The 26,924-nt window shown below is 37.9% G+C and overlaps 1 protein-coding gene across 1 annotated transcript in view; it reads right to left on the bottom strand.

The window, feature by feature from the left end:
- Positions 1 to 763: 763 nt before the first annotated feature.
- The window catches only part of CDH12 (cadherin 12), a 758,791-nt gene continuing 732,630 nt past the window's right edge, over positions 764 to 26,924 (bottom strand). Inside the window, exons 10-14 of the mRNA XM_063451837.1 lie at positions 25,704 to 25,840; positions 12,190 to 12,311; positions 10,427 to 10,544; positions 7,631 to 7,882; positions 764 to 1,763 (exon numbers count right to left, since the gene is read on the bottom strand). Coding sequence (XP_063307907.1) covers positions 1,267 to 1,763; positions 7,631 to 7,882; positions 10,427 to 10,544; positions 12,190 to 12,311; positions 25,704 to 25,840 — 1,126 coding nt within the window. The 3' untranslated portion in view covers positions 764 to 1,266. The remainder of the gene's footprint in view (positions 1,764 to 7,630; positions 7,883 to 10,426; positions 10,545 to 12,189; positions 12,312 to 25,703; positions 25,841 to 26,924) is intronic.

Raw genomic sequence — 26,924 nt, 5'->3', positions numbered from 1 at the left:
CCGACTGAAAGCTCTACAACAATAAAACATTACTATAAGCATAATTTTACATAACCTGAGGAATAAAGAGTACATAGAAAAATACATTTTCACAAACTGAACATTTCATCTATGTTTTTTGTGTTTTCTATGTTTTCTCTGTTTTATTTCGTAAATTAATGAAAAGTGGAAGAATGCTCTGGTGGAGTTACGTATATTGAATTTACTGAAGTTGAGATAAATCATTTTGAGTACATATGCTTTTTGACCCAGAAGCAAGTCCGCAAACATCAATTTCTGTTTCAACACATTCAATATATTTATTTTGTGAGGATTTTATTATTTTTCTTTTAAAAAATAAATAGAAATGAAAATCTCAATTATGCTGCATCATCTATGTGCACGTTTTTAAGAACTTATTTACTTGATAATTGCTAAATATGTACAGATAGTAGTGAGATAAATAGAGTTTTAATCTTGTCTGTGAGATATTGTGCTTCAGTATTTACTCTAAAGTATCGCTAATAATTAGAATTATCTTAATAAAAGCGTAAGCCTTTTATGCAGAATTATTTTCCAGATATTTAGAAATTGACACTTTATTTATTGCTGTGTTTTTATAAATCTTTATAAACATGATCTAAATATATTTGATGCAACTTACCTATATTATGCAAGTTTAAACTTTTCTTTGAAAAAATACAATATTGTCTTATTTTTTTATTTTTATTATTGGAAACTGTATAGTCACGGAAAACAGCAATGTACATGTGGGTTTTGTGAAAACTAGATGAACGATCAGATGATTTTCCAAAAGAAGAAAACTGCATAACACAAAATGTTATTTCTTTAGGTAAAAATATTTAAAATAATGTCTGGTTGTTTTTTTTGACATCACATTTCTATACTTTATTATGTTTTCATTTTACCACTGCATGATTCTTTACTACTAACATAAGTCCAGCACATGAGTATACAGGTTTCAGTAGGCACTTTAGTGGATTTAAGAAAATCTACCTCTCTTTCCACCATGATGCCATAAAATCACCTTTCTCCCAAAGTGTTACATCAATAATTTGTAGGTAATAAACCTGAGTTTTTCTCAGTTTTAGTGAAAAATACCAAAAACAATTATTTAAATATCTTTGCAGATTTTATGTCTCTTTTGTAAAACAAACAAGCAAAGAAAACAACATTATGATAAATATTGAAGAATTTTAATATAAAATTGTGTATTTTACAGTCTTAAATAAAGCTTTTGATCATTAATGTTTTTTTTTCTGCAGGTTAAGTGATTTTGTCTTTGTTGAAGGTCTCTTCTCCAAACATTTCTGCCAAGCTTTTAAAACGAGGCCCCCAGTCACTTAAAAAATCATAATCTTGATCTATTTCCACACTTAGTGATTCAATTGTACTGAGAGAATCAGCTACAGATCCAGAGCCTTCGTATGCATAAGTTGCTAGTGAGTCATATGGTGGAGCACTTTGATCCACATCATGCTCTTGAAGCCTTTCATTGATGAAATCTCTGATGTCACTGTTATATTCTGCTGGTGGTTTTTGACGAGGCAAACAAATAGGTTCTGGTTTGATGTCTCTTCGAACTTTATTATCTTCAATAACCTTTGGATTTCTGAGAGCACCGATATCAAATGCTTGCGTGTCCTCTTCCCCACCTCCTTCATCATCATAATGAATAACATTGTCTCTTATGTCTTCTTTCGATGTCATTAGGGCATCTTTCTTTTTCTGTCTTCTTAATGCTACATAAAGTACCACTAAAACTAAAAAAAAAGACAAGATATTTCAGAATCATTAACAATACAAAAATTAGCTATACTGATTCCTTGAATTTGCTTTAGACACATTGACTGATGGCATTCAACTGGTCAACACAGGTTAGATCATAATATTTAACTCAGCATATGTCTTCGCTTGGACTCTAGACCATACCATAGTTTATGACTATTGTTAAGTTAAAAGCGTTTAAAGGGTTACTCCAACCCTGATTTAAAAAATAAAATACACACACATATATATATATATACACATATATATTATTATATTATAAATGTCATATGGGGCATAACTATTAGATTAACCCCCCAGTAAAAAGCTGTCAAAAAAGATTTCAACTTGCCCTTAATCCAGTGCCGGAAAAAGCTCCTGGCTCTTGCATGCCCTGTTGTGACGTCACTAGGCATTTGCGCGGTCCTATCACAGGCTCCTCAAAGAAAAGGATTCACCAGCTCAAAGTGCATGCGAGCACTCTGAGTGGGCAAAGGGAGGTATGGGAGAGTGGGAGGAGGCAGGAGTTTAAGAACAGTTTGACAACTTACCTGGGGTCTGCCGGGGTAGGGGCTGTAGTGTGTGTGTGTGTGTGTTTATGTTTGTGTGTGTGAGAGAGGTGCAATATGTGTGTGTGAGTGGTGGAGTTTGTGTGTGAGGGATGCAGTGTGCGTGTGTGTGTACAAGGGTGCAGTGTGCATGTGTGTGTACAAGGGTACAGTGTGCGTATGTGTGTGAGGGATGCAGTGTGTGTACATGAGTGAATTGTGTTTGTGAAGTATGTAGTTTGTGTGTGTGTATGTGTGTGGTTCAGTGTATGTGGGGCAGTTTGTGCTTGAGGGGTACAGTGTGTGTGTGTGTGAAGGGTACAGTGTGTGATGGGGGCAGCTTGTGTGGGGGTGCAGTGTGTGTGGGGGCAGTGTGTGTGAGGGGTACAGTGTGTGTGTATGGGGCAGTGTTTATGGGGAGCAATGTGTGTGCATAGGGGTAGTGTGTGTGTGTATGGGGGCAGTGTGTGTGTATGTATGGGGGAGTAATTTTGTGTAAGGGGTAACTGTGTGTATGGGGGTAATTGTGTGCATGGTGGATAGTGTGTGTCTGGGGGGGGCAGTATGTGTCTATCGGGGGTAGTGTGTGTATGGGGTAGTGTGTGTAATGGGGTCATTGTGTGTGTATGGGGGTAGTGTGTGTGTATGGGGGATAGTGTGTGTGTGTATGAGGAGGCAGTGTGTATGTTGTTTATGAGGGGCAGAGTGTGTGTATGGGGGCAACTGTGTGTATGAAGGGTAGTGTGTGTGTAGGTGGGTAATGTGTGTGTGTGTCTGTGTCTATGGGGGGTAGTGTTTGTGTATGGCTGGCAGTGTGTGTATGGGGTAGTGTGTGTGTGTGTGTATGAAGGATAGTGTGTGTGTTTGGGGTGGTGTGTGTATGGGGCAGTGTGTGTTTATGGGGGTAATTGCGTGTATGGGGTAGTGTGTGTGTATGGGGGTAGTGGGTGTGTGTGTATGGGGGATAATGTGTATGTGTATGGGGGATAGTGTGTGTGTATGGGTGGCAGTGTGTGTGCATGGGGGTTAATTGTGTGCATAGGTGGGTTATTGTGTGTATGGGGGCAGTGTGTGTTTATGGTGGTGGTAATTGTGTGTATGGAGGGTAGTGTGTGTATATGGAAAATAGTGTGTGTGTATGGGTGGGAGTGTGTGTTTATGGGGGTAATTGTGTATATGGGGAGTTATTGTGTTTATGGGGGTAGTGTGTGTATGGGGTAGTGTGTGTGTGTGTGTATGGGGTAGTGTGTGTGTGTGTGTATGGGGTGTGTATGTGTGTAGTGTATGTGTATGGGGCTAATTGTGTGTAATGGGGGTAGTTGTGTGTGTATGGGGGGGTAATTGTGTGTATGGGGGGGTAATTGTGTGTATGGGGTAGTGTGTGTGTGTGTGTATGGGGTGCAGTGTGTGTGTATGCGGGGGAAGTGTGTGTGTGTATGGGGGAGTTATTATGTGGTGTGGGGTCTGTGGGGTTAGGAGGGCACATTAATAAATATATACTTTATTTTTTCTAAATAAAAAATAAAAATGATATCCCCCCTCCCTGCTTTCCTTTGCCTGGGAGGGGGAACATTTCCTATAATCCCTGGTGGTCCGGTGGGGAAGCCCTGGTGGTCCCAGTGGTGACAGTGAACTCTAGCAGCCTCAGGAGTCTCTCCCTCCCTCCCCTGCCAGCTGTCAGCAAAGTGCTAGCAGGACGCAGAGGGAGATCGCTGGGGAAGCACAGTTTCCGGTGCTATGATTATAGCACCGGGAAAATATCTTGCAGCACACACAGTTTGGGAATCGCTGATTTAATGTATTCACTATTTGCCCTAGTTGTGGTGATAGGTTCCAGAAATACCTGCCCTCATGTGACAGTCCAGATCTTGACCTCATAGAATGCAGGTGACCACCTACTTCACTATATCCCTATATGTCCGTATGTTTGTCTCTTTTGAATGAGGGTCACATGCTCCTGTAATCTACATGTGATCACTATGGTAATCATCATTATCTGCCCAGGGTTACATTTTTGCAAAATAATGTAATCTCTTAAAAGTGTATGAATGAAACAGTATACAATTTGTCAAAGCACATACACTGATGTTTAAATGCAGTAAGTGCAAAATAATAAAATGGCACTAAGCATGTGAAATAGATTATCAGCTAACAAGTTAATTATATTACCTTTCTACCTCCTTATTTCCATTATTAAAGAAACATATTTATAACTATTTTTAGTGCATAAATGGTTCTAGTATGCCATTCACTTATTCCAGCATATTACAAGATCTTTATATTAAACACTGCAATAAGGGCTCCTGTCAAGCCATGTGAAATTCATCAATTAAATGATACATGACTTTTACTAGAAGGTCTAGCACAGTTATTAAGTTTAATATGGAAAGGGTGATTAACTATAACATCTACCTTTCACAGGTCACATAACTAAGGTTAATTTTCTACAAGGGAGACAAAGGTTGTATTACCGTCTTTTCTCAGCATTCTCTTATCCTTGGGGAAATAAATATCTACACTAGCTTTATTTTTTACTAAGGGTGGAATCACTCTTAGTTACATTTGAGTAATTCAGACTCCACTGAGCTCTCTCTCTCTTCATATATGCATATTTGGGACTAAGGACTACCAGCTGCATAGTTCATTTTAATTTTCTTCGCGGGTTTCAGCCTTTATTTCCATTCATATATAACCAATGACCACCAGTTTTTAATATAGAATGACTCCAAATGGAATATACACTGAACAAAATGATAAACACAACACTTTTTTGTATTTGCCCCCATTTTTCATGAGCTGAACTCAAAGATCTAAGATCAAAGGCCTATTTCTCTCAAATAGTGTTCACAAATCTGTCTAAATCTGTGTTAGTGAGCACTTCTCCTTTGCCGAGATAATCCATCCACCTCACAGGTGTGGCATATCAAGATGTTGGTTACACAGCATGATTATTGCGCAGGTGTGCCTTATGCTGCCCACAATAAAAGGCCAATCTAAAATGTGCAGTTTTATCACTGTGGTTGTGAGGCTGGTTGGATGTACTGTCAAATTCTCTAAAAATGCCTTTGGAAACGGCTTTTGGTAGAGAAATGAACATTCAATTCAGGGGCAACAGCTCTGGTGAACCTTCATGCAGTCAGCATGTCAATTGCACGCTCCCTCAAAACTTGGGACATCTGTGGCATTGTGCTGTGTGATAAAACTGCTCATTTTAGAGTGGCCTTTTATTGTGGCCAGCCTAAGGCACACCTGTGCAATAATCATGCTGTCTAATCAGCATATTGATATGCCACACCTGTGAGGTGGATGGAATATCTCGGCAGAGGAGAACCTCACTAACACAGATTTAGACAGATTTGTAAACAATATGTGAGAGAAATAGGCCTTTTTGTGTACATAGAAAAAGTCTTAGATCTTTGAGTTCAGCTCATGAAAAATGGGGGCAAAAGCAAAAGTGTTGTGTTTATAATTGTGTTCAGTGTAATTACACCTAGTTTTATCGACTCAGTATCTTCTAAGTGTGACTATGGTTATATAATGTTGTCTATTAACCAAATATATAACTCCTTATTCCCTTAACCCCTTAAGGACCAAACTTCTGGAATAAAAGGGAATCATGACGTGTCAGATACGTCATGTGTCCTTAAGGGGTTAAATACAGGGCATGCATAAAGTATTCAGACCCCTTTTTTCACATTTTTATTAATGTTGCAACCTTATGCTACAAGTGTTTATATTATGTTTATTCACATCAATCTATTCTGAATACTCCATAATGACAAAACCAAACCATTTTTGAACACTTTGCAAATTTATTAAAAAGAAAAATCTGAAATATCACATTGACATAAGTATTCAGAACCTTTGCTATGACACTTGAAATTTAGCTCAGATGCATTCCATGTTTCTGCATATAACTGCAAATACACATACCTGTCCATGCAAGGTCTTACAGCTTTAAATGCATATCAGAGCAATAGCCAAGCCAGGAAGTCAAAGGAACTACATGCAGAGAACAGAGATAGGATTGTGACGAGGCACAAATCTGAGGAAGGTAACAAAAAATGTCAGCTGCCTTGAAGGTTTCCATGACCACAGTGGGCTTTATAATTCTTAAATGGAAGAATTTCCAGAGATCATGTATGGCGATGGGAGACACTTGTGGAAGGACAACCATTATTGAAACTCAAAAGCCTCTCCTCACTGCAAAACACATGAACGTCTGTTTGGAATTTGCAAATAAAACACCTAAAGAACTCTCGGAGACTAAAGGACTGAGTGAGGAGGGAAAGCTGAGCACAGCAAAATACAGAGATATCCTTAATGAAAACCTGGTCCAGTGCACTCAGGATCTTAGGCTGGGTTGGAAGTTCTCACAGTCAAGACAAAGCAAGAGTGGCTAAGGGACAACTCTTGAGTAGTCCAGCCAAAACCCAGACTTAAAGCCAATCAAACATCTCTGAGGTAACCTGAAAATGGCTGTCTACCAACAGTCCTGAAAAAGCTTGAGACAATCTGCAGAGGCTACCAAATCCAGATGTGCACAGCTTGTCATATCATACCCAAAACTACTTAAGTCTCAATGTGTTATTTCAGTTTTTTCTGTTTAATATATTGCAATGGTATAAAAAATAGTTTTTTGCTTCGACATTATGTGGTATTGAGTAAAGAGTGATGCGAAAAAATAATAATTTAAGCTATTATAGCATAAGGCTGCAATATAAAAAAAATTTAATGTATTTAAAAATATGCAGCGGTCGTAATATGTTTTGAATGCAGTGCAACTTACTACAGCATGCCCACAATCCTTTTTGAGTTCATCTTCTGTTCTCCTACCATGATTTAGTCCTCATCAACACACCTTCTGTCTCTAACACATCCACAGTATAATATTCTACATAATCTTTATGTCTCAACTCTATACATTCTAACTTTTTTTAAATTTAAAGTGTAATAGTTATAAACCATGTGAAGATGAAATTAATTAATATATTTGTTGGGCAATCCATTTATAATGCTAGCAAATAAATAGACAAAACATTGTTAACTTGAGTTTTTTTTGTATCATTAATAAGGCAGTACATATATATATATACAATAAATCATCCAGTTGTTGTACTATAGCCATCCCTTTATCTAGTTTTCATATAGCTGTAAACAGAAACCTATAGATACCAATTACAATTGTATGTAAATATTAGGCAGAAATTTTGGTTTAGCACAATACAGACAAAATGTAACTGTATACTAATTGCATCTCTGTTATCTTTACATACATATTACAACTCTTGTAGTTTTTACCTCCAAATACTTACCTAAAAGTATAACAATGCACAAGAGTATCGCTATCAAAGCACCAGTACTCAGTCCCACTGGTAAGAAGATTGCTTCAACATTGCAGGATACAACAACTCCTTTAGAATCACATCTACAAACTCGAATGGTTAATGTTCCTGTGCTGCTTTGGATAGGGTAGCTACTGTCTTCTACCACAACTGGAAGGAGGTAAAATTCTTGCTGTCTGCGATTGTATCCATTCCTTTGAGCTTCTATTCCAGCTGAATTATCTGTCAAATGTAAATAATAAATATGCAAAATATTTTAAATCACCATGTACAACTTATTCAGTATTGTGACATGTTAGTCAGTTTTGTCCATTAGTTTGGCTATGATGTTATTGAGATGGTGATGATGACAATGATTATCATTAATATGCTTTGTTACTTAATTGTTAAACTGTATAATTGGTAAGAAACATTTTTTTAAAATGGTATATTTACACTTTTGTTCTTTTTATATTAAACTATATATGTTATGTTACCAAAATGTTTAGCAAATGTACGTTTCATATAGTTCTAAAAATGATGTTCTTTCCTTGTCAATCAATTGCCAGCATGCATAACTATGTTGATGGAACTGAATGACCCTGGAAAGCAGGAGAACCCTCTCAGGGCTCTCAGCCACAGCAACTGTATGCCCTCCTATGGGCTCTCAGCCATAGCAACTATTATAGGGACTCTCAGCCAAAGCAACTATAAAAGATGATTGATTCATTGTGGTTATTAGTCTAGCTAAAGGGTTTTGCTTTAGCTAGAGGGACAAAGGAACATGGTGACAAATATCACTCTGTTCTGACTCAAATGCACTGGCAATGCTGTTAACTTTCAACAGTTGTATGCATACATGCTATGTGCTTCCTGATGTTGCTCTAAGAATAAATAATGAATCTTAGTGTCATCCATAAGCTTCATCCTTAAGAAATCATGTAACAGAAATCACTGCCATATCACTTGATCTTGAGTCTTGTGGCTAACCAAAATCCCTCAATAGCACTATTTTGCCTTAACAATCTCTTCCCCATCATGTAGCGTCTCTCTCTCTCTCTCTCTCTCGCTCTCTCGCTCTCTGTCATACATATTCAATGTTAGTTGTAATGGCTTTTTACAATGGGTTTTAACAACAGATGTTCCATTATACCTGTAGTTTGCCATGATAGAGTTAAAAAATAGGAAGCTATACATATTCAACACCTTGAATATGCTGTGCAATTCTGGGTACCTGTTCTAAAGAAGGATATCATGGCACTAGAAAAAGTGCAAAGACGCTGCACTGGGGACTGGGGAGACTCTCGCCTTGCTGCCGCTGGGCATTTTCCAGGGCATCATACCAGACTTCCTTCCTGTCTGCATCCCTGTAGTCCGCGGCCGCCTCCTCCTCCTCGTCATGGAACGCTGTCCGAAAATTAGCCGATTCCATCCTGCTGTAGCCAAGGGCACTGTACGGATACTAGCATTGCCCTCAATTAGAGTTCATATGATACCGGTGTCTCCGAGCTGCTTCTCCTCGCACTAGGATGCCATCCCACCTCTGTCACCACTGTAACGGATCGGCTGGCACCCCAACTGGGTACCTCCATTTGACAGATGCTCCTAGTGCTTCCCGAGGGCTCCAAGCACTCCACTTGACACCATAACAACCGCAGACCCCACGAACCACCACAGCTTGGTTGGGGTCTCACAGTCATCCACCCACTCTGGACCCAAGACCAGGATCCAGCTTCCAGTAGGTAGACCTCTCTTGTAATCCAGAGAGCAGGAACAGGAACAGCTCTTACAAGGACTAGTGATTATACTCTGGGGAGTATAGTGATGATAGATATCCCCAGTGTAGTTCTCCAATCCCCCAAACATGAGCCAAGACTTCATGAAGGGTAGAACAAGTCTGAGGCTTTATTGGTACAGGTTTGCTTATATACAATTCCTCAGGCCAGAGGCACACCCCCTAGACCTGATGAAACACAGGCACACAAAGGACACAAACAAATCAGAACAATAAAACAATGTCCGACACTCCTACTTACAGCACACAATCCCTCACCTCTGCTTGTGATACAATTAACAAAGACAATGGGCTAACTCAATTAACGCTAAACAGAAAAAACATACATTTTTACAAACCCCAAAAAGTACCCCAAAATACAACATATCCCTGATAGCCCCGATCTGGGTGAACAACATATCCAAAAATCACCCAGATCAGTTCAGGGGTTCAGGAATTTCCTGGAATTCTTATTTTTGCCCCACCGTGTACATGGTCCCATGCCCTAAACAGTTCCATACACTCAACGAAAAAACACTGCTGGACAATTTAAGATGGCCGCCACCTCATGTTTGAATCTGTTCCAGTTAAAAGTCCAAGGGGCAGAAACAGTACTTTTGAACATCGGTTATCACGGGGCCCATAGTCCCAGAGTAGGAGGCTGGAAAACAGGCCCGTCCAAAAACCAGTGGCGAAGTGGATTTTGTCATGTCTAGTAAAAATGCAATATATAAATGTACATGAATATTAAAATCTGAAAATGTATATGTATATTAAAATCTGAAAATGTACATGTGAGTATATAGGAGTCAGTGAATATATGATTTATGCATAGTGTATATGTACACTCACATTTTAGTAACAGTGCTTTAGAAAAAAAATTATAACGATAAAATGTATTTCCAAGTAGAGTATATTTAGTGTTTTTCAGAGTGCTAAAATAGATTTCATATGAATTACCTGGGCAAACAGCTAGTTCAAAATAGGGAATTGTATGTAATCAGAAAACTTACTTTTGTAGTCATGGATGGTAAAGTTGGGGTTTGTAGAAGCATCAGGTGGTAGTTTGAAGGAAAATGTCTGCCCTGCAGGTGACATATCTCTGTCAACAGCACCAATAATCTGGATGATCTAAAAGCAGAAAGAAGCCAGAGAGAATATTTTTCTTTTTTTAATGTAAACACTACTTCCAGTCGGATTCTGTAAAAGTGCAGGAAACTATCTGGTCTAGAGGAACTGTGCTTTTAGCACAAAATAAATAAATAAAAGAACAAATAAATGTGAGAAAAGGCTGTTTACAGTTCAAATACAGCTGCAGGTACAGCTTTCAATTTATCTTCGAATATATAAAACGCATGCATGCACTTTAGTATCTTAGTATTTGCTAAACATTTATGGCATTCATAGTAATAAAATAGAACATATAATTAACTCTTTTTTTTGCAATTTCTTAAATTAGTTCAGCATTTTTTGCTTTGTGCTTATTCAAAGATATTGCCTCTCTCAGTCAATGTGACAATCCGTAATATGTGTGGATCTTTGAAAAGTCAGATAAGGTTTTTTTCTTGACACATTCTCTTTTCTCTCCCTTCTCCCAATTTGTCTGCCTCCTACATATGTGTCATAGACATACACATGCATATCTCTTACATACACATGCATACATAACTTATCTTGGTAAATGCATAAAAGGTAAGGCATCTGGGAAGCAAAAAAAATACTTAATTTGTTTCACTACAGAAGCAATCCTACAAAACCATGAACAGATAGTACACTACCCCCATAAAATGATTTTTGTACGAAAAAAAACGTGAATGACCAATGCTATGTGGGGAAAGAGGAACATATGGACACATGTGGTGGTTCTGCCACAAAATTACCAGCTTTTGGGAAAGCATTAAAACAAAGCTGCAATCACACGTATTCGGCAGGTGGCTAGAACTAGATCCGTGGGTGTACAATAGATGCTTAAAAGGCTTTTGATAGGGTCAAATGTCTTTACATTATCGAACTGCTGATACCGTGGGTGTATGTGCTGTATAAACCAATGGAGGGGTGTCTACAACTGAACAGAAGCTCCTTAACAAAATAACATTAGCAGTTAGGAGGACGCTAGTGCAAAATTGGTTAAATACACAAGCATCTTCCATAGACAGTGTTAAGCATAGGATAAAAGACAACTACTGAATGGATAAGCTTATGGCTCAGGTCTAGAACACACTCTCTGCCTTTGAAAAAGTTTTGCTTCCCTGGGTGAAGTATGAAGGACAATAGGGTCTTGCTCATTTGGGTTAGCTTGGTCTCCCAGATCTCGTCTCTGAGGCAATCTCTTTTTCCCCATTATCTCTTACTCTACATCCCTTCTATTATTTTATCTTTATTTCCTATCTTCCCTTCTTATTTTCTAATGGAGCAGAACCAATATTCACACATGACCTTGCAGCACTTTCTCTGTGACATTTGCATGGTTCTACATTATAGTTAAGTAAACTTTATGTTGCTGATGTTGATTTTGCGCACACCCCGCTTGATTATTTTGTTATATATTGGTGATTTAATTCCCAGTTCCAATGCACTAACATGACTAGCCAAGCTTATAGTTGTTGCGGTCCAAATTAACACCTCTAATTTAAAATAATATAGCTAATGTGTGATAGTGACAGTGCATCTTAAATGTGTTATTTTTTTTAAGCATTTAAAGCTGTATTGTATTCCATATATGTGCATATCTCCAAACAAAAAGCATTAAGTGATATGTTCTTATTTTATACTGCACCTGTCCTGCTTTTGCAGTTTCACAGACGGACGTCTCATATGGCACGCTGACTTCTGGAGGGAATTCATTGACATCCAAAACATTTATAATAATCTGCACAAAGCTGGTCAACTGTGGATTGTCTGTAAATAAAATAATTTGTGGGTTACAGCAAATACAACTATCTACAAATTACAGCAAATACAACTATCTACAAATTACACTTTCATATCATACCCATGGATGAGAGCTACATACATTTATTTAGATGCCATAGCCATATGGATATTTATGTTTTACATGATTATTTGTAATACATATTTTAGATAGATAGATAGATAGATAAATAAAATAAAATTATGGAAGTGATAATGTTAATAGAAATGAAAGCAAATAAATGTAAAAATACCACATTATCACTTTGTAAATATTATTAAAAATAAAATAATTCAGTACGGATTGGCTTGTCTTACGGGCCGAAATGTAATCGATCAAGCAGCAAGACTTCATAGCAAATTAGCATCCAGATGGTTTAGCGAAGGATCAACATGAGCTTTTATCCCGTTTAAAAGTGCCTATAACTGAATAAACCCAAAGAAATTCAATTCTGCAGGCTTGTGCCAAAATATGAAGTTTAAGGTAGAGCAATATATAGAAGGTGTATGCCTGAAATTGTGGGAGGGATTTAAAGACCCTATATAAACCCAGCAAACCCCTACTTACCTGTCTTCGTCGGTTCCGGAAGTCCCCGCCTTCATTCCGCTTCACAGACCTCTGACGTCATCCGTCCGCGACGTCCGTTACACAGCCCGCCAGTTCCTGACAGTCCCACGCGAACCTAGCAACTTCATCCGCAAAACGTAAGTTACCCTTCCGTTCGTACCAAGTCTCACTCATTCATACTTCTCTTACGGTTAAAAACGCTGTTCGGCAAAATCGTCAAACTTCAGTACTATTGTCCAGTATTCATCACAAATAGATTTGTTTACACATATGCCTTTTCAGCCTGCGGGTTTCACGTACACATGCCTTGTTCGGCTATTTCTTTCAGTTGTTAGTCATAAAACGGATTAAGCTGGTAGTTTAAGTAGATTTCTTATAGCAAGACAAATTACTTTCAGATTTTTCTTAAGTGGTTGCTAAAGTCATGGGTCTCCTCTGCATTTTTCTCCTTTAAAATTCCAGGGGTAATTCTGCCAGGATATTTTGCTACAAGTGAAGCTGAATTACAAGTTTCAGTTCGGTTAGTAATATTTCTTCTCCTACACTGTTATTTTTCGTCTGCTTCACTCATTACTAGTGGGAGTCAGTAAATTCACTTGTCTTGAAAAAAAAAAAGGGGGCTTATAAACTAAAATTTTGCTTGTTTTTTTTCCCCCTAAACGTCACCTGGGTCCATTCTCTGCAATTTGGGACATCAACAGTGCAAAGCCTACAGAGTGTAATTAACTCTTAGGTCATCTTAACTAATACTTGCCACTTTTCATTCGTTCAGGTAAGGATAACAATTTTTTTTTCCTACATATACGTTCAGTCTCGTGTCAATTCCGCCATCCAGTTAGTCGTGGGTGGTTTCAGGGTCTTAGGAGCCCAATAGCGGTAGTTTTCTCCCGGCTTCTTTGCCTTAGGTTAGTGGTCCCGCAAGGCCAACACCCATCCTCAATTCGGAGGTACTATGCCCCTCGGGCCAAATCATAGTTAGTCGCCTCGCATGTGGCATAGAGAGGGCCTCACCTGTCACCCCCAGTCTGTCTTATGATTACAATTCACCGAGAGGCCAACACCCCGCCATGACGCTCAGTGGCCACGAAATCCCCTCGCGCCAACTCATAGATAGAGCCTCTCAAGCCACTTGGCACTTAGTAGGGCCTCACCTGTCATCAACCTAGTTTAATTGTTTCGCCACGGTGGCACTAGCTAGTCAACCAGCCGCATGAGAAGAAGAAAAGTCTTTTGCTAACACTACTTTTCTCTCATGCCCATAGCATGTCAAACGCTTCGGCACAAGACGGTGAACCGTCAGTTGCAAGCACTCCGTCCAGATCTAGCACCCAGCCAGGACACCCTAGTACCTCATCCAGCTATAGATCCTGGACTGTTCCTAAGATCACAGCCGAGCTGAACAGAAGGAACATTCCCTTCCCGGCTACCACCAGGAAAGTAGAACTCTTCCGTTTGCTTAATTCCCAAAATGAGGAGGATTTACCAGGCCCTAGTTCTGAGTAGTCTAGCAGAACTACGGGGCATGATGACCTCTTTGGTATCTTCTGTAGCCAACATAAACAACAGGTTGGATACCCTGGAAGCCATTGGTCGGTCCAGCATTACAGAGGTTCAGTTTCCACTGGTACAACCAGAGACCGGCTCAGGAGGTAACCCCACTTCTATTCCCACCAAAACGCCTAATATAATTAATCCAGTTCATTTAATCCCTCAAAATCTTAAATGGGACATACTAGAAGGGAAAGATGTCAATTTAGCTTCCCTCCTCATCGCATCACAGGATATTATCGAGAACAGGTCTTACACCTTTGAAGATATATCCGTAGTGATGAAAGCCAGAGACCCTAGACTTAATAAAAAACTTAATATTCCCGAATTTGTAATAGCCTTTGGGTTATATAGGGACGTAATTTGCTCTTCTTTCCCACACCGTAGGGAAGAGCTGGATTTATACTTGCACAAACTGGTGGAACTAGCCTACAAGTACGGTGGTTATGCATTCTATGACTATCATAAATCTTTTTCAGCCAGATCAGCCGCATCACTGGCACAGTTCAACACTCCCACGGATTGGAGTCAGTTGGAAACAGAATTATTTTGTAGGCATTTCGCCGGGCTTAAGACACCAGCATGTGCAATATGCGCTTCGGCTTCTCATACATCCAACTTTTGTCCTAATACCGCAGTAGCTCTGTCTACTAGTTTCACTAGCCCAGACTATTCTAGTCAAAGGGAAATTAAAGACAGATTAGGCAGGCCTATAGTGTTTCTTGGGAAAGCGCAAATTTGTAATAACTTTAATGAAGGGGGATGTAGTTATAGCGCCTGTAGGTTGCTCCATGTTTGTTCTATCTGTTTCAGGGCTCACGCTAAAACAATGTGCCCTAACAAACTGTTTCCGAAAAAGGCAATTACACCAATAAACGTACCTAATTTACAACGTTACCTGACTACAGATCCTTCTTCACAGTTGGCGGACTTTCTCATCTCCGGTTTCACCAAAGGCTTTCACACAGGTTTTGTAGCACTCCTTTCAGGCACACTAGAATGCCCCAACCTGCAGTCAGCCATATCCGACCCAGCCACTCTAAAAGATCTCCTTGATAAAGAGGTGGAAAACGGTTTCATGATAGGTCCTTTCACCACACCACCCTTCACGTCCTGGAGAACTAGTCCATTAGGTATAGCCACGGGTAAATTCAACGACAAAAAGAGGTTAATAATTGACTTCTCAGCTCCGCACTCTTCCACCTCCCCTAGTTTAAATTCCCTTATTCCATCAGAGGACTTCTCACTGCATTACGCTAAGTTAGACGATGCCATTCAAGCTATTGTTAACCTCGGTAGGGCAGCCTGGTTAAGCAAAACAGACATCTCGAATGCTTTTAAGTTGCTACCTATTAAGCAGTCGCTCTGGCACCTACACGGAGTCAAGTGGCAAGGGGAATACTATTTTGCAACCAGACTGACCTTTGGCTCAAAAAGTAGCCCAAAACTTTTCGACATGTTCGCGGAGACCCTGAATTGGCTATTACTCAACGAGTCCAGGTGCCCAGTAGTAATCCACTACCTCAATGATTTTCTATATATCGAACCTCACTACTGCACACCACTCAGCCTACAAAGGGCACTCTCCTTATTTGAGGAACTAGGTGTTCCGATAGCCTCAAATAAGACAGAAGGTCCTAAAACTGAAATCACCTTCTTAGGTATCATGATAAACTCTGTAACCATGCAAGCTAGCCTCCCTCAAGTCAAAGTAGATAGGATTCTAGAGCACATTCGCACCTGCACCAACCTCGGATCATGCACCAGAAAAGAGTTACAGTCTCTCTTGGGTTCTCTTAACTTTGCCATGAGAATTATCCCGCAAGGCAGAGCTTTCATCTCCAGGTTGCTCTCACTGCTTCACGGCCTCCCTGACGACGACACTATGATCATGTTAGACAATTCAGCAAGGGCTGACCTAGAAATGTGGAAACTGTTCTTATCCTCATGGAACGGCAGGTCGTTATTCATTCCTCCCATCTCCGACGATTCTCCAGTTGTCTGGACAGACGCTGCAGCTTCAGTCGGGTACGCAGCAATTTTTGGGTATGAATAGGTATATGACAGTTGGCCACCTGAGACTAGTACACTAGATAACTTCGACAAAACCTCGGCGTTATTTGAAATCTTTCCCATAGTCGCAGCAGCACACATTTGGGGTGAGAATTGGAGGGGTAAAGCAGTCAGGTGTTATTCGGATAACATAGCAGCCTGCAATATAATTAACAAAGGCCGGTCTCAGTCCCTGTCTATTATGAAGTTGGTAAGGAAGCTCACTTGGTTGGCAGCAAACTTGCAGTTTTATATTTGTTGTATGCATGTTCCAGGTATGTTCAATAACGCTGCTGACGCTTTGTCACGTTTCAATTTGCAGGAATTTTTCCGTCTTCACCCTACAGCGAACAGACAGCCCAAAACTCCCCCACAGTTCAGAGATATAATCATGCTTTAGATCGGTTATTGACCCACAGTAGAATTCTAGCTCAGGCCGGGTTGTCAGCAAACACAAAAAAAAGCATACAATAGGGCGTTTGAATTGTTTAATAAATTTGTACTCAACTTTAACATAATAAATCGATTTTCGGTAGAAACTATGGTTGCATTTTCAACTTTTTGCCACATCTCATTAAAACTTGCATACAATACCATCAAACTATACTTAACAGGTGTACAACACTTCATGCTTACTCTCTATCCAGATAAAACCCCCTTTTTGTCCAATTAAAAACATTCTTAAGGGTATCCAGAGACTAGATAACCATAAAACCCTTGTAAGACTCCCAATAGATAGTAACATATTTGAAGGAATCTCTAAGCTGCTAGATAAAAATCCTTTTGAAAATTCTACTAATCTGGTAATTAAATCCGCAGCTTATTTGGCCTTTTTCGGTTTCCTACGGCCCAAAGAGTTTTCAGTAGGAAAAATATCTGACACAGACACGTGCCTTAAACAAAGAAACTTGTACAAAATAAATGATTATTATATATTAGCAATTCCCCGTACAAAAACTAATCAAACAGGTCCCCCTGTGGAGGTTAAGTATTTCCCCACGGGTTCTAAATTTTGCCCAGTTCAAGTGCTGGATAAATTGTTAAGTCATCAGACTAGGAATCCAGAGCTGCCGCTTTTGTCCCTGCAAGGGAAACCACTCACTACAAAACACTTCATGCTATACATACGTTCATTATTACTTAGACTTGGCCTCAATCCAAATTCCTTCTCAGGACATTTATTTCGCATCGGAGCAGCCACCACGGCCTCAAGTAATCATGTCCCGTCACATATAATAAAGAAAATGGGACGCTGGAAATCTGCAGTATATAACCGGTACATTCCAAACCCAGAAAAAGAGATCCGACTCGCTTTTCACAGTATGTGTAAATAATGTTGTTGTTGTGATGCTACAAAAGGTTACATACCTTTTGGCCCTCTTTTTTGCAGGGCTAGCCTCTCGTCGGTTTCGGCACACCTCAACCGACTATTATCTGTTAAAAAATTAAACCTACTTGGAATGTACGCCCCTTTTCATAATCCCGTACACAAATAGAAGGCGTATGCCTGAAATTGTGGGAGGGATTTAAAGACACTATATAAACCCAGTACACCCCTACTTACCTGTCTTCGTCGGTTCCGGAAGTCCCCCTCCCACCACACCCTCTTCACTGTTCATTACAACCAGGCGGGCCCTCTTTTTTGCAGGCCTAGCCTCTCGTCGGTTTCGGCACGCCTCAACCGACTATTATCTGTTAAAAAATTAAACCTACTTGGAATGTACGCCCCTTTTCATAATCCCGTACACAAATGTGGATTAAGCATGTCTCATGTTTGTTCAGGGTTAATTGCAAGTTTCCAATTGATTCTACATTTAAATAATAACCCTTGTAGTTATTAACCCCGATAAATACTCTGGACCAGTTGTTAATCTACCAGCTTCTGATGGTTTGAGGTTCTCAGAATAATAGCCCTTTCTAAATGTTTTGCCACCTTGTAGTTCAGCAACATTCTATGGATCTATTGAACTGTGCATGGTCACTGAAACATATAACTTGTAAACTGAATTTTTATGTTCAGCAAAACTATATCCTGTGCTTTAAAGTACACGCTGCCAGACCATACTATGGAGATTAGTTTAACCTACATAGTACAGGCAAATGCATGAGTATGCCATTATATAAGGCACTCATATAGTGATTCTTCTCTGCAAAAGTCCAAGCAAAGATGCAAATTGGATATGGGAATGCTAAGGTGGTAAGTGTGAATTATCACTTTCAGAGACATAACAGTTCCACATTAAAGAACACATTAGCCTGCACTCTCCAAGTAAATTATGAAGTCTGGACACTCCTCAGAGACCTAATAGCAGGATTTAATATTAATTGATTATTCCCTACATGACGGATTAAGAAATTACGTGAATTAAAAAGTTCCAACTTTAAAAGAATATATTAAATTCAGCTGATCTAAAAATGCTTTTTTTTTTCTGTGAGACCTTTCTCTAAATTTTGCAAGTCACTTATTAGTGAATAGACCTATAGCCCCCACAGTGTAGTTTGTTTCCTAATAAATATATATATATATATATATATATATATATATATATATATATATATAGATATAGATATAGATATAGATATATATATAGATATAGATATATATAGATATAGATATATATAGATATAGATATAGATATATATATATAGATATAGATATAGAGATAGATATAGAGATAGATATAGATATAGAGATAGATATAGATAGATAGATGGATAGATAGATAGATAGATAGATAGATAGATAGATAGATAGATAGGTAGATATAGATATCTCTCTCTCTATATATATATATAGAGACATTTCTACCCTCTTGAAAAAGACCCCTTGACGGTCGAAACTTCGATTTGATGCAGATGTAATTGTTTATATTTTTCTAATTAAACCACATATCCACTTTTAATCCCTGTGAGTGCACCCCTTCTTGTATTGTTTATATATATATATATATATATAGAGAGAGAGAGAGAGAGAGAGAGATATCTATATATATATATATATAAAAACAATACAAGAAGGGGTGCACTCACAGGGATTAAAAGTGGATATGTGGTTTAATTAGAAAAATATAAACAATTACATCTGCATCAAATCGAAGTTTAGACCGTCAAGATGTCTTTTTCAAGAGGGTAGAAATGTCGATTTGATGCAGATGTAATTGTTTATATTTTTTCTAATTTAACCATATATCCACGTTGAAGTCGTGTGAGTGCATCCCTTCTTTTAATGGTTTATATGTCGACGCGGATTCAATGCACCCAGGCATTAAACCATTTTTGTACTTATGAGTAAGGATAGTGCCGAGCTTTTCTATATATTTATATCTACATATATATTGTATTGGGCATTATACGTATTGTGCATTATATTTATATAATGTCCATTACGTATAATTTAAAATAGTTTTTATATTCTTAAATACAAAACAAATGCAAACTGTCTTAAAACCACCTCAATAGACAACCACTATTACAAAAAGAATAGATCCCATCTGTCATATTCATGAATATTTTATGTTTGCTAAAATAATTTCACTCTGTGACTGTCAAATGTGGTTTGTGAATAAAAAGTATGTCAGTAAAACACTTTGCAACATTATGGTAAAACTTCTGACACGTACAATAATATCTCCATCCAGAGGCAAAACATTACATGAATATTTAGTGGAGAGCATTGCTTTAGATTTGCCTCTCAGCTATATTTTCTAGAAGGATTACATTCTTTTGTCAAGTAATATTTGTATCAAGCCTTACTTAAATGTAACATTGTGCTCATTGTAAAACAAGTTCTAAAGTTCACTGAGAAAACTGCAGTGTAAGATTTACTAAACAAATATGATGAAATAGCAGTTAACATCAATGCTGAATGCCTTGCAGCCATACACAGTGAATAAACTGTGATAATCTGGGGACGTTAGTCTACTCTATATGAGTGTGTTGGGTGCTGCAAGATGCTGATTTGTATTGTAGCATTATCAAAACTGATTAAAAGCATGAAAGTAAAACACACATACCGAAAATGAAAAAAAATAAAATGCATAATAGATTACGATCTAAAGAAAGGAATGAAGTGCTTTGCTAAAAACCCCTGTAGCCATTACCTAAAATGTGACAATAAACTGTTCTCTCATTAGCATTTTTTTCTTCCTTTTCTAGTTTTTATCATAGGATATAATTTGTCAGTGACATTAATAAACTTCCTTAGAGGCAAACTGATTGTTTGTTTTTTTGGCATTCTTTATTTAGGTTTGGATAGCAGGTTACACAATAGACATTGTCACACACTAAAAAATTGCATATAATCACAGCAGTGTAATGTCGATATTCTGTTTCATCCTGCACTCCAATTTTAAAGTACTAATAAAGTGGAGCAGACTTAACTCTTTTCAATGGTTCTGCTTCATTTGAGACTAAGGAGGAAATTGGAGGAAACATTTGAAATAAGGATAATGAATAGAAGAGATGTAGAGTCAGAGGTAGTGGGGAGAAAAGTGAATGGTTTGGAAATGAGAACTGGGAGCTCCAGCAAACCCAAATGAGCAAAACCCTATTGTCCCTAATACTCCCCCGCCCAACCCCCCCAGGGAAGCCAAACCTTTTCAAAGGTAGAGAGTGTGTCCCTGACCTGATCAGTAAGCTTATACATTAAGTACTTGTATTTAATCTTATGCTTAATACTCTCTATGTAAAGAGTATTTGTATTTAATCAATGTTGCACTTGGGTCCTCCGAGCTGCTAATGTTATTTTGTAGGAGCTTCTGTTCAGGTTTAGTCACCCCCCCCCCCCCCATCAGTTAAGACTGCAAACACACCCAAGGTATCAACAGCTTGACAATGTAAACACATTTCACCTTATCAAAAGCCTTCTCAGCATCTAGTGACAAGATCTGTGAGGGTGGTTACAGACGTCCCTAATTTCAAAATTAAATCTATGTTCTTGTGTTTTCATACAATTGCCTAGCTTAAAAAAATACTACTTGGAATAAAATATTGGACTAAGTTGTTCTGCTAGCACCTTTGCTAAGATTTTTGCATTGTGATTTATCAAGGAAATGTGTCTGATTTTCAGGGAGTTTGATGTATCTACAAGGTTTGGGTAGAAACCTAGAAACATAGAATGTGACAGCAGATAAGAACCATTCGGCCCATCTAGTCTGCCCAGTTTTCTAAATACTTTCATTAGTCCCTGGCCTTATCTTAAGTCTAGGATAGCCTTATGCCTATCCCTCGCATACTTAAACTCCTTCACTGTGTTAACCTCTACCCTCTCAGTAAAGTAATACTCCCTGATATTATTTTTAAACCTTTGCCCCTCTACTTTAAGACTATGTTCTCTTGTTGTCGTAGTTTTTCTTCTTTTAAATATAGTCTCTTCCTTTACTGTGTGGATTTCCTTTATGTGTTTAAATGTTTCTATCATATCCCCCATGTCTCGTCTTTCCTCCAAGCTATACATGTTACGATCCTTTAACCTTTTATGGTAAGTTTTATCTTGTAATCCATGAACCAGTTTAGTAGCCCTTCTCTGAACTCTCTTCAAAGTACGAATATCCTTTTGGAGATACGGTCTCCAGAACTGCGTACAATACTCCGAGTGAGGTCTCACCAGTGTTCTATACAATAGCAAGAGCATTTCCCTCTTTCTACTGCTAATACCTCTCCCTATACAACCAAGCATTCTGCTAGCATTTCCTGACACTCTATTACATTGTATGCTGACCTTAGATTCCGAGAACACTTGAATAACATTAGGAATACAAAATTAGATCATAGTGTACAATAAATGTACTTTTTTTAAATTGGTCTACTTTTATTGCCATTGGCATAGACAACATAGATAACCATTGGAGAGGAGGGAACAAAATTAAAAAGTTAGTCAAAAAGGAAGCCCAATGGATATATAATTTAAGAACTTTGAAAATTGGCTTAAATCAGGACATTGATTTTGCAGGTGTTATTTAATTTGATTATTTGTTTCATCACCTCTCTGTCTTGGTATTTTTGGGTGTCTCCTTATCCTTTGTCCATGTTATTTGTATTTTTTATTGAGTGTTCATATGGATTCTAACTCTGTTTTTCTTATATTTCCTAGAATATATTGGAATATATTGTAAGGTAGATTTTGTATTGCATGTACATATTTTGGGTATATACGATGCTGATGTAATTATGGATAAACACAGTACCACTTTTTTCCTCTATCATTTGTTTTATTTTATATTTATTTTTATTTATATTTTTATTTTTACTTTAATTTTTTTTTGTATTATTATTTTTATTTATTTATTGTTAAAAAAAATTTCCATCCGGTGCACCGCCAGGCGCGGCTGGGGCCGTCGCAGGGGGTCCGCCCCCCTTCGTCCCCCCAAGCTTTGTGGCTATGTGGGGTGGAATACTCTGTTCGTGTTCTACTCAATAGTTTCCTATGAAACCACATTCCCAATAGGGTTTTCAACTAAACAAATGAACATGAATCTAGAAAAAGCTCCTAAATAAGATGTTGCTCCATTAGACCTGTCTCTTTGGAGCATATCCAATATCTTGGAAGCTGGTTGAAGATGAAGGAGGTTCCATCGTTTATCATCTTAATGAGTCCGCTAAACATGCATGAAACTGAAGCCCCAGGTGTGGGTACTTTTTAGGTTGTTTGCATGGTATGCGCTCATCCATGAGTGTCTGCCACTGGATTAAGTGGGTTTACTTGTGTTGTTTAGCTTTTGTGAGCTGTTGTATATAGCGGTGGTAGCAGAACCTCTAACTCACACTTTCAGCTTGCTCTGAGGTTGGACCACTGTGATTGTTTGTTGCAAAGAAAGGTACTTTTTATGTAATTTTTTCACAGGTTTTTTATTACCAGTTATATAATTGTTTTGAAACTTGCAGGTAATGCATACGCAAGACAGAGAGAGAAAATATAATGCTATTTGCTAGTCTAGATGAAAATATATATGGTACCTGGTTCCATCATGCCTTCACAAAATGAATCCTAAATTCTCAGACAGATGTTGGAGGGAGTGTGATGAGATACCATGGTACACATTTGGTGGTGTTGTCCTAAACTTACTAGATTCTGGAGTGATATTCATAAACTTGTTAAAACTGTTAACCAAAATATTACCACCTTTACATCTGAACTCAGGCTCTTTAAAAAAAATCAGAATCTGTTAATAAAGTAGACAGATTGATAATAGGACATATTCTTATAGCCACCACATCTTACTTACCAAGATATTGGAAATCCCCTGCTATACTCTCTATAGTTGATGTACTAAAGTTAGCATTTGAAAACAAATCATATGAGATGGCTATTAGACAGCCATCTTTATTATGGGATCAGCTTCATTACTTCTGGACTGAGTAGGAAAACAAGATTAAAAAATCTTATCGCTTATAATTTAAGATATTCAAACTGTAAATTATTAGTTGTACAAACTTGTTTTATTCGTTTTACATAGATATATTATAATTGTTTTATTATCATTGATAAATATAGACATATCAATATTGCACAAAAATATAGTAAATTCGTATGGATACTTCCCCCAAGTTTCCCATTCCCAATTTTTTATTATTGTTCATTTAATTTTGTCATTTGTATTTTATTATAATATTAAATACCTAATAAAAAAAATAAAAAAATAATAATAAAAAAAAATATATATATATATATAGTGAGAGAGAGAGAGAGAGTTTATAATGGACAAATGAGTCTTTCTATATATAGTTATATAAGCTACAATTAGCATACGTCATCATGGGACACGTATAACATTATGATCAGCTGCCCTGCACAGCAGTCAACAAGGTCTGCAAAGTAAATCGAACTGGTGCCATGGCACTTAGGCTAACACTGGCATATAAAATAATGAAAATATTGATTTTGCTAATGTAAAGTAAATATTACTTTAACAATATATCCAGCAAGGGGCCAGGCCATGGTTGGCTGAAGGACACCCAGTTTTTGTTAATCATCTTTAAAACAGTGTGATACAGCCCTATGGGACAGCACCTATCACCTAATAACACAATACTTACTTTGTAGGGTTGTAGTAGTTATGGCGTTTAGTGTACCACTTTAATCTTCTGCACGTTTTATAAACTTGAATGTTTTATTTTTTCCAAAACCAATTTTTTTGTATTTTTTTTTTTTAAAGCATAAAAACAAAATACACATACAAAAAAATTTAAAACACATATATTATAGATGATGATCTGAAGAAATGCAATAAATTGCTAAAAATAGTAAAGGAAATAACCATAATGTGACAATAAACTGTTATCGTATTAGCGTTTTACCTTGAATTTTTAGTTTTTATCATAGCATATAATTTGTTAGTGATATCAATTAACTTCCTTAAATGCAAACTTGTTTATTTGTAGAACAGTAAGGTACTTTATATGTAAATTTTTCAAATGGCTTTTATATTACCAGTATATCATTATTTTAGACGTTGCAGGTAACGCAAGACAATGGAGCAAGGGAGACAATACAATGTTACTGTTTGAAATTAAAATGAGAAAATAAATACATGCTTTCTAGCGGAAGAGTAAGACTTTCTGTATTCGCTAGTATGTACATGTATACTTTGGGGGTATGAAGCCACAATATGAAGGGGAATTCAGTGATGAGACTTCCTGGTTATCCAATTTCCAAAAGGCATGTCATCAAGGTGTGCACACATGCAAGGACAATCAGCAGCCCATTGTGAAGCCAACTAGAGCTGCCAAGTACTGACCTCTGTTGTTATAGCACACATATCAAGTGAGCAAAAAAAAATAAAAAAATATTTGTATTGCTAATGTGGAATTGTAAACTCCACTTTAACAGTACAGCCTGTAGGTTTTTGGGGAACCCATTTTTTTTGTCAGTCCTCTTGAAAAATGTTTAAAGCAGCACTCAAGGGCGGCATACAGTATTGGGCTTACGAGGTAATGGTGCTTAGTTTACCCCATTCATTTTATAAACATTTTAGGAACTTTGTTTTCATAAAATGTAATATATTCACTTGCAAAATTATAATTTACACAACTGTGTCTTAAAAGCAGTAACACTATTTTTGTTTCTAATGAAATCATACAAAATAACAGTGTCTTATTAAAAAGTGCCCAGTTAGGCAACATACGTTCTTTATTCACAAATAAATATTTGTAAGCTTAAATAAAAAGGTAAGAGATTTGAGTGTTTTCATATTTGTTGTTAGGGTTATACTTACTAAGTTTACTTGCAATTATAGATATATTAAACTGTGGTGTACTTTCTCTGTCCAGAAGCTGATTTGTTGCAACAGTTCCTTCACTTGGATCAACTGCAAAGTTGTTGTCAATGTCAGTTTTTTTGTCAACAGAGTATCTGTAGAAACAGACACATACAAGATAAAAGGTTTAAACAACAGTTATATATATTCTAGATTTGTGGAACTGGTACTCCTGTGGGTAAAGAGCATATACAGTTTTGTATTACTAGCAGATATTTACGGATCTAGTCAATTGCTTCTTTTAGCCAACACTGTGATAGGGGGCTGGATATAATGTGTTTAATAATGACGAGGAACCGAAAATTTTATTTTGAAATGCAAAAAAAATACCAAAACACCTTTCTACTGATAAGAAAAATATAACATGCATGCATTATTCATATACATTGAATAGCACAGGTTTTCTGTGCTATAGCGTTGCTGGACGTCCTCACACTGTGTGAGGACCTCCATCGTCGCTAAAATTCCCATAGGAAAGCATTGAAAAGCATTTCAATGCTTTCCTATGGAGAGGTCTAATGCACGTGCGCGGCATTGCCGCGCATGCTCATTAGGTCTCCCCCGCTGGCGGGTGGGGTCAGTCTCCGCCGGATGACGTGTTAATGGGAAGGAGCGTGGGCGGAGGAAGAAGCAGCGACGAGGGACATCGTTGCTGCCTCTGGTAAGTCCCTGAAGGGGTTTTCACCCCTTCAGCAACCGGGGATTGGAGGTGGGAGGGAGAGGGGACCTGCAGTGCTAGGAAAATGGAGAGTTCATTTAATCTTCAGTGTTACACAGTAATAATGTGGACATATCATTCATCTCATTCATATATTCTGGATCCAGGGCACCAGTGCCCTTAACCCAGCCACTAGAGGCGCTTCCAAATCCTCAACAGAGTTTTACTCCATGAAACAACATTGGATGTCCTCAATGCTTTCCTATGATAAAACGTTGACCTGCAAGTGGTGCTAGCAACGCATGCACGTTAGGTTCCCCCACTAATGTGATGTCGTGGGAGGAGGAGATCAGGCCAGCGCAGGTGTTTTAACCCTTTACATACCAAGGGGAGGGAGACATAAATAAATAGGGAAAGGGACACGATAGCATTAGGAATACAGTTTTCCATTCCTAATGTTCTAATGTTCCTTTTGCAATAATTCAAATAGAATAAGCCTGAACACGCAACACAAAACATTG

The sequence above is a fragment of the Pelobates fuscus genome, chromosome 4 (genome assembly GCF_036172605.1).
Source record: "Pelobates fuscus isolate aPelFus1 chromosome 4, aPelFus1.pri, whole genome shotgun sequence".
NCBI lineage: Eukaryota > Metazoa > Chordata > Amphibia > Anura > Pelobatidae > Pelobates > Pelobates fuscus.
Note: the sequence above shows the minus strand (reverse complement) of the source record. Positions and strands in the feature narration are given on the sequence as shown.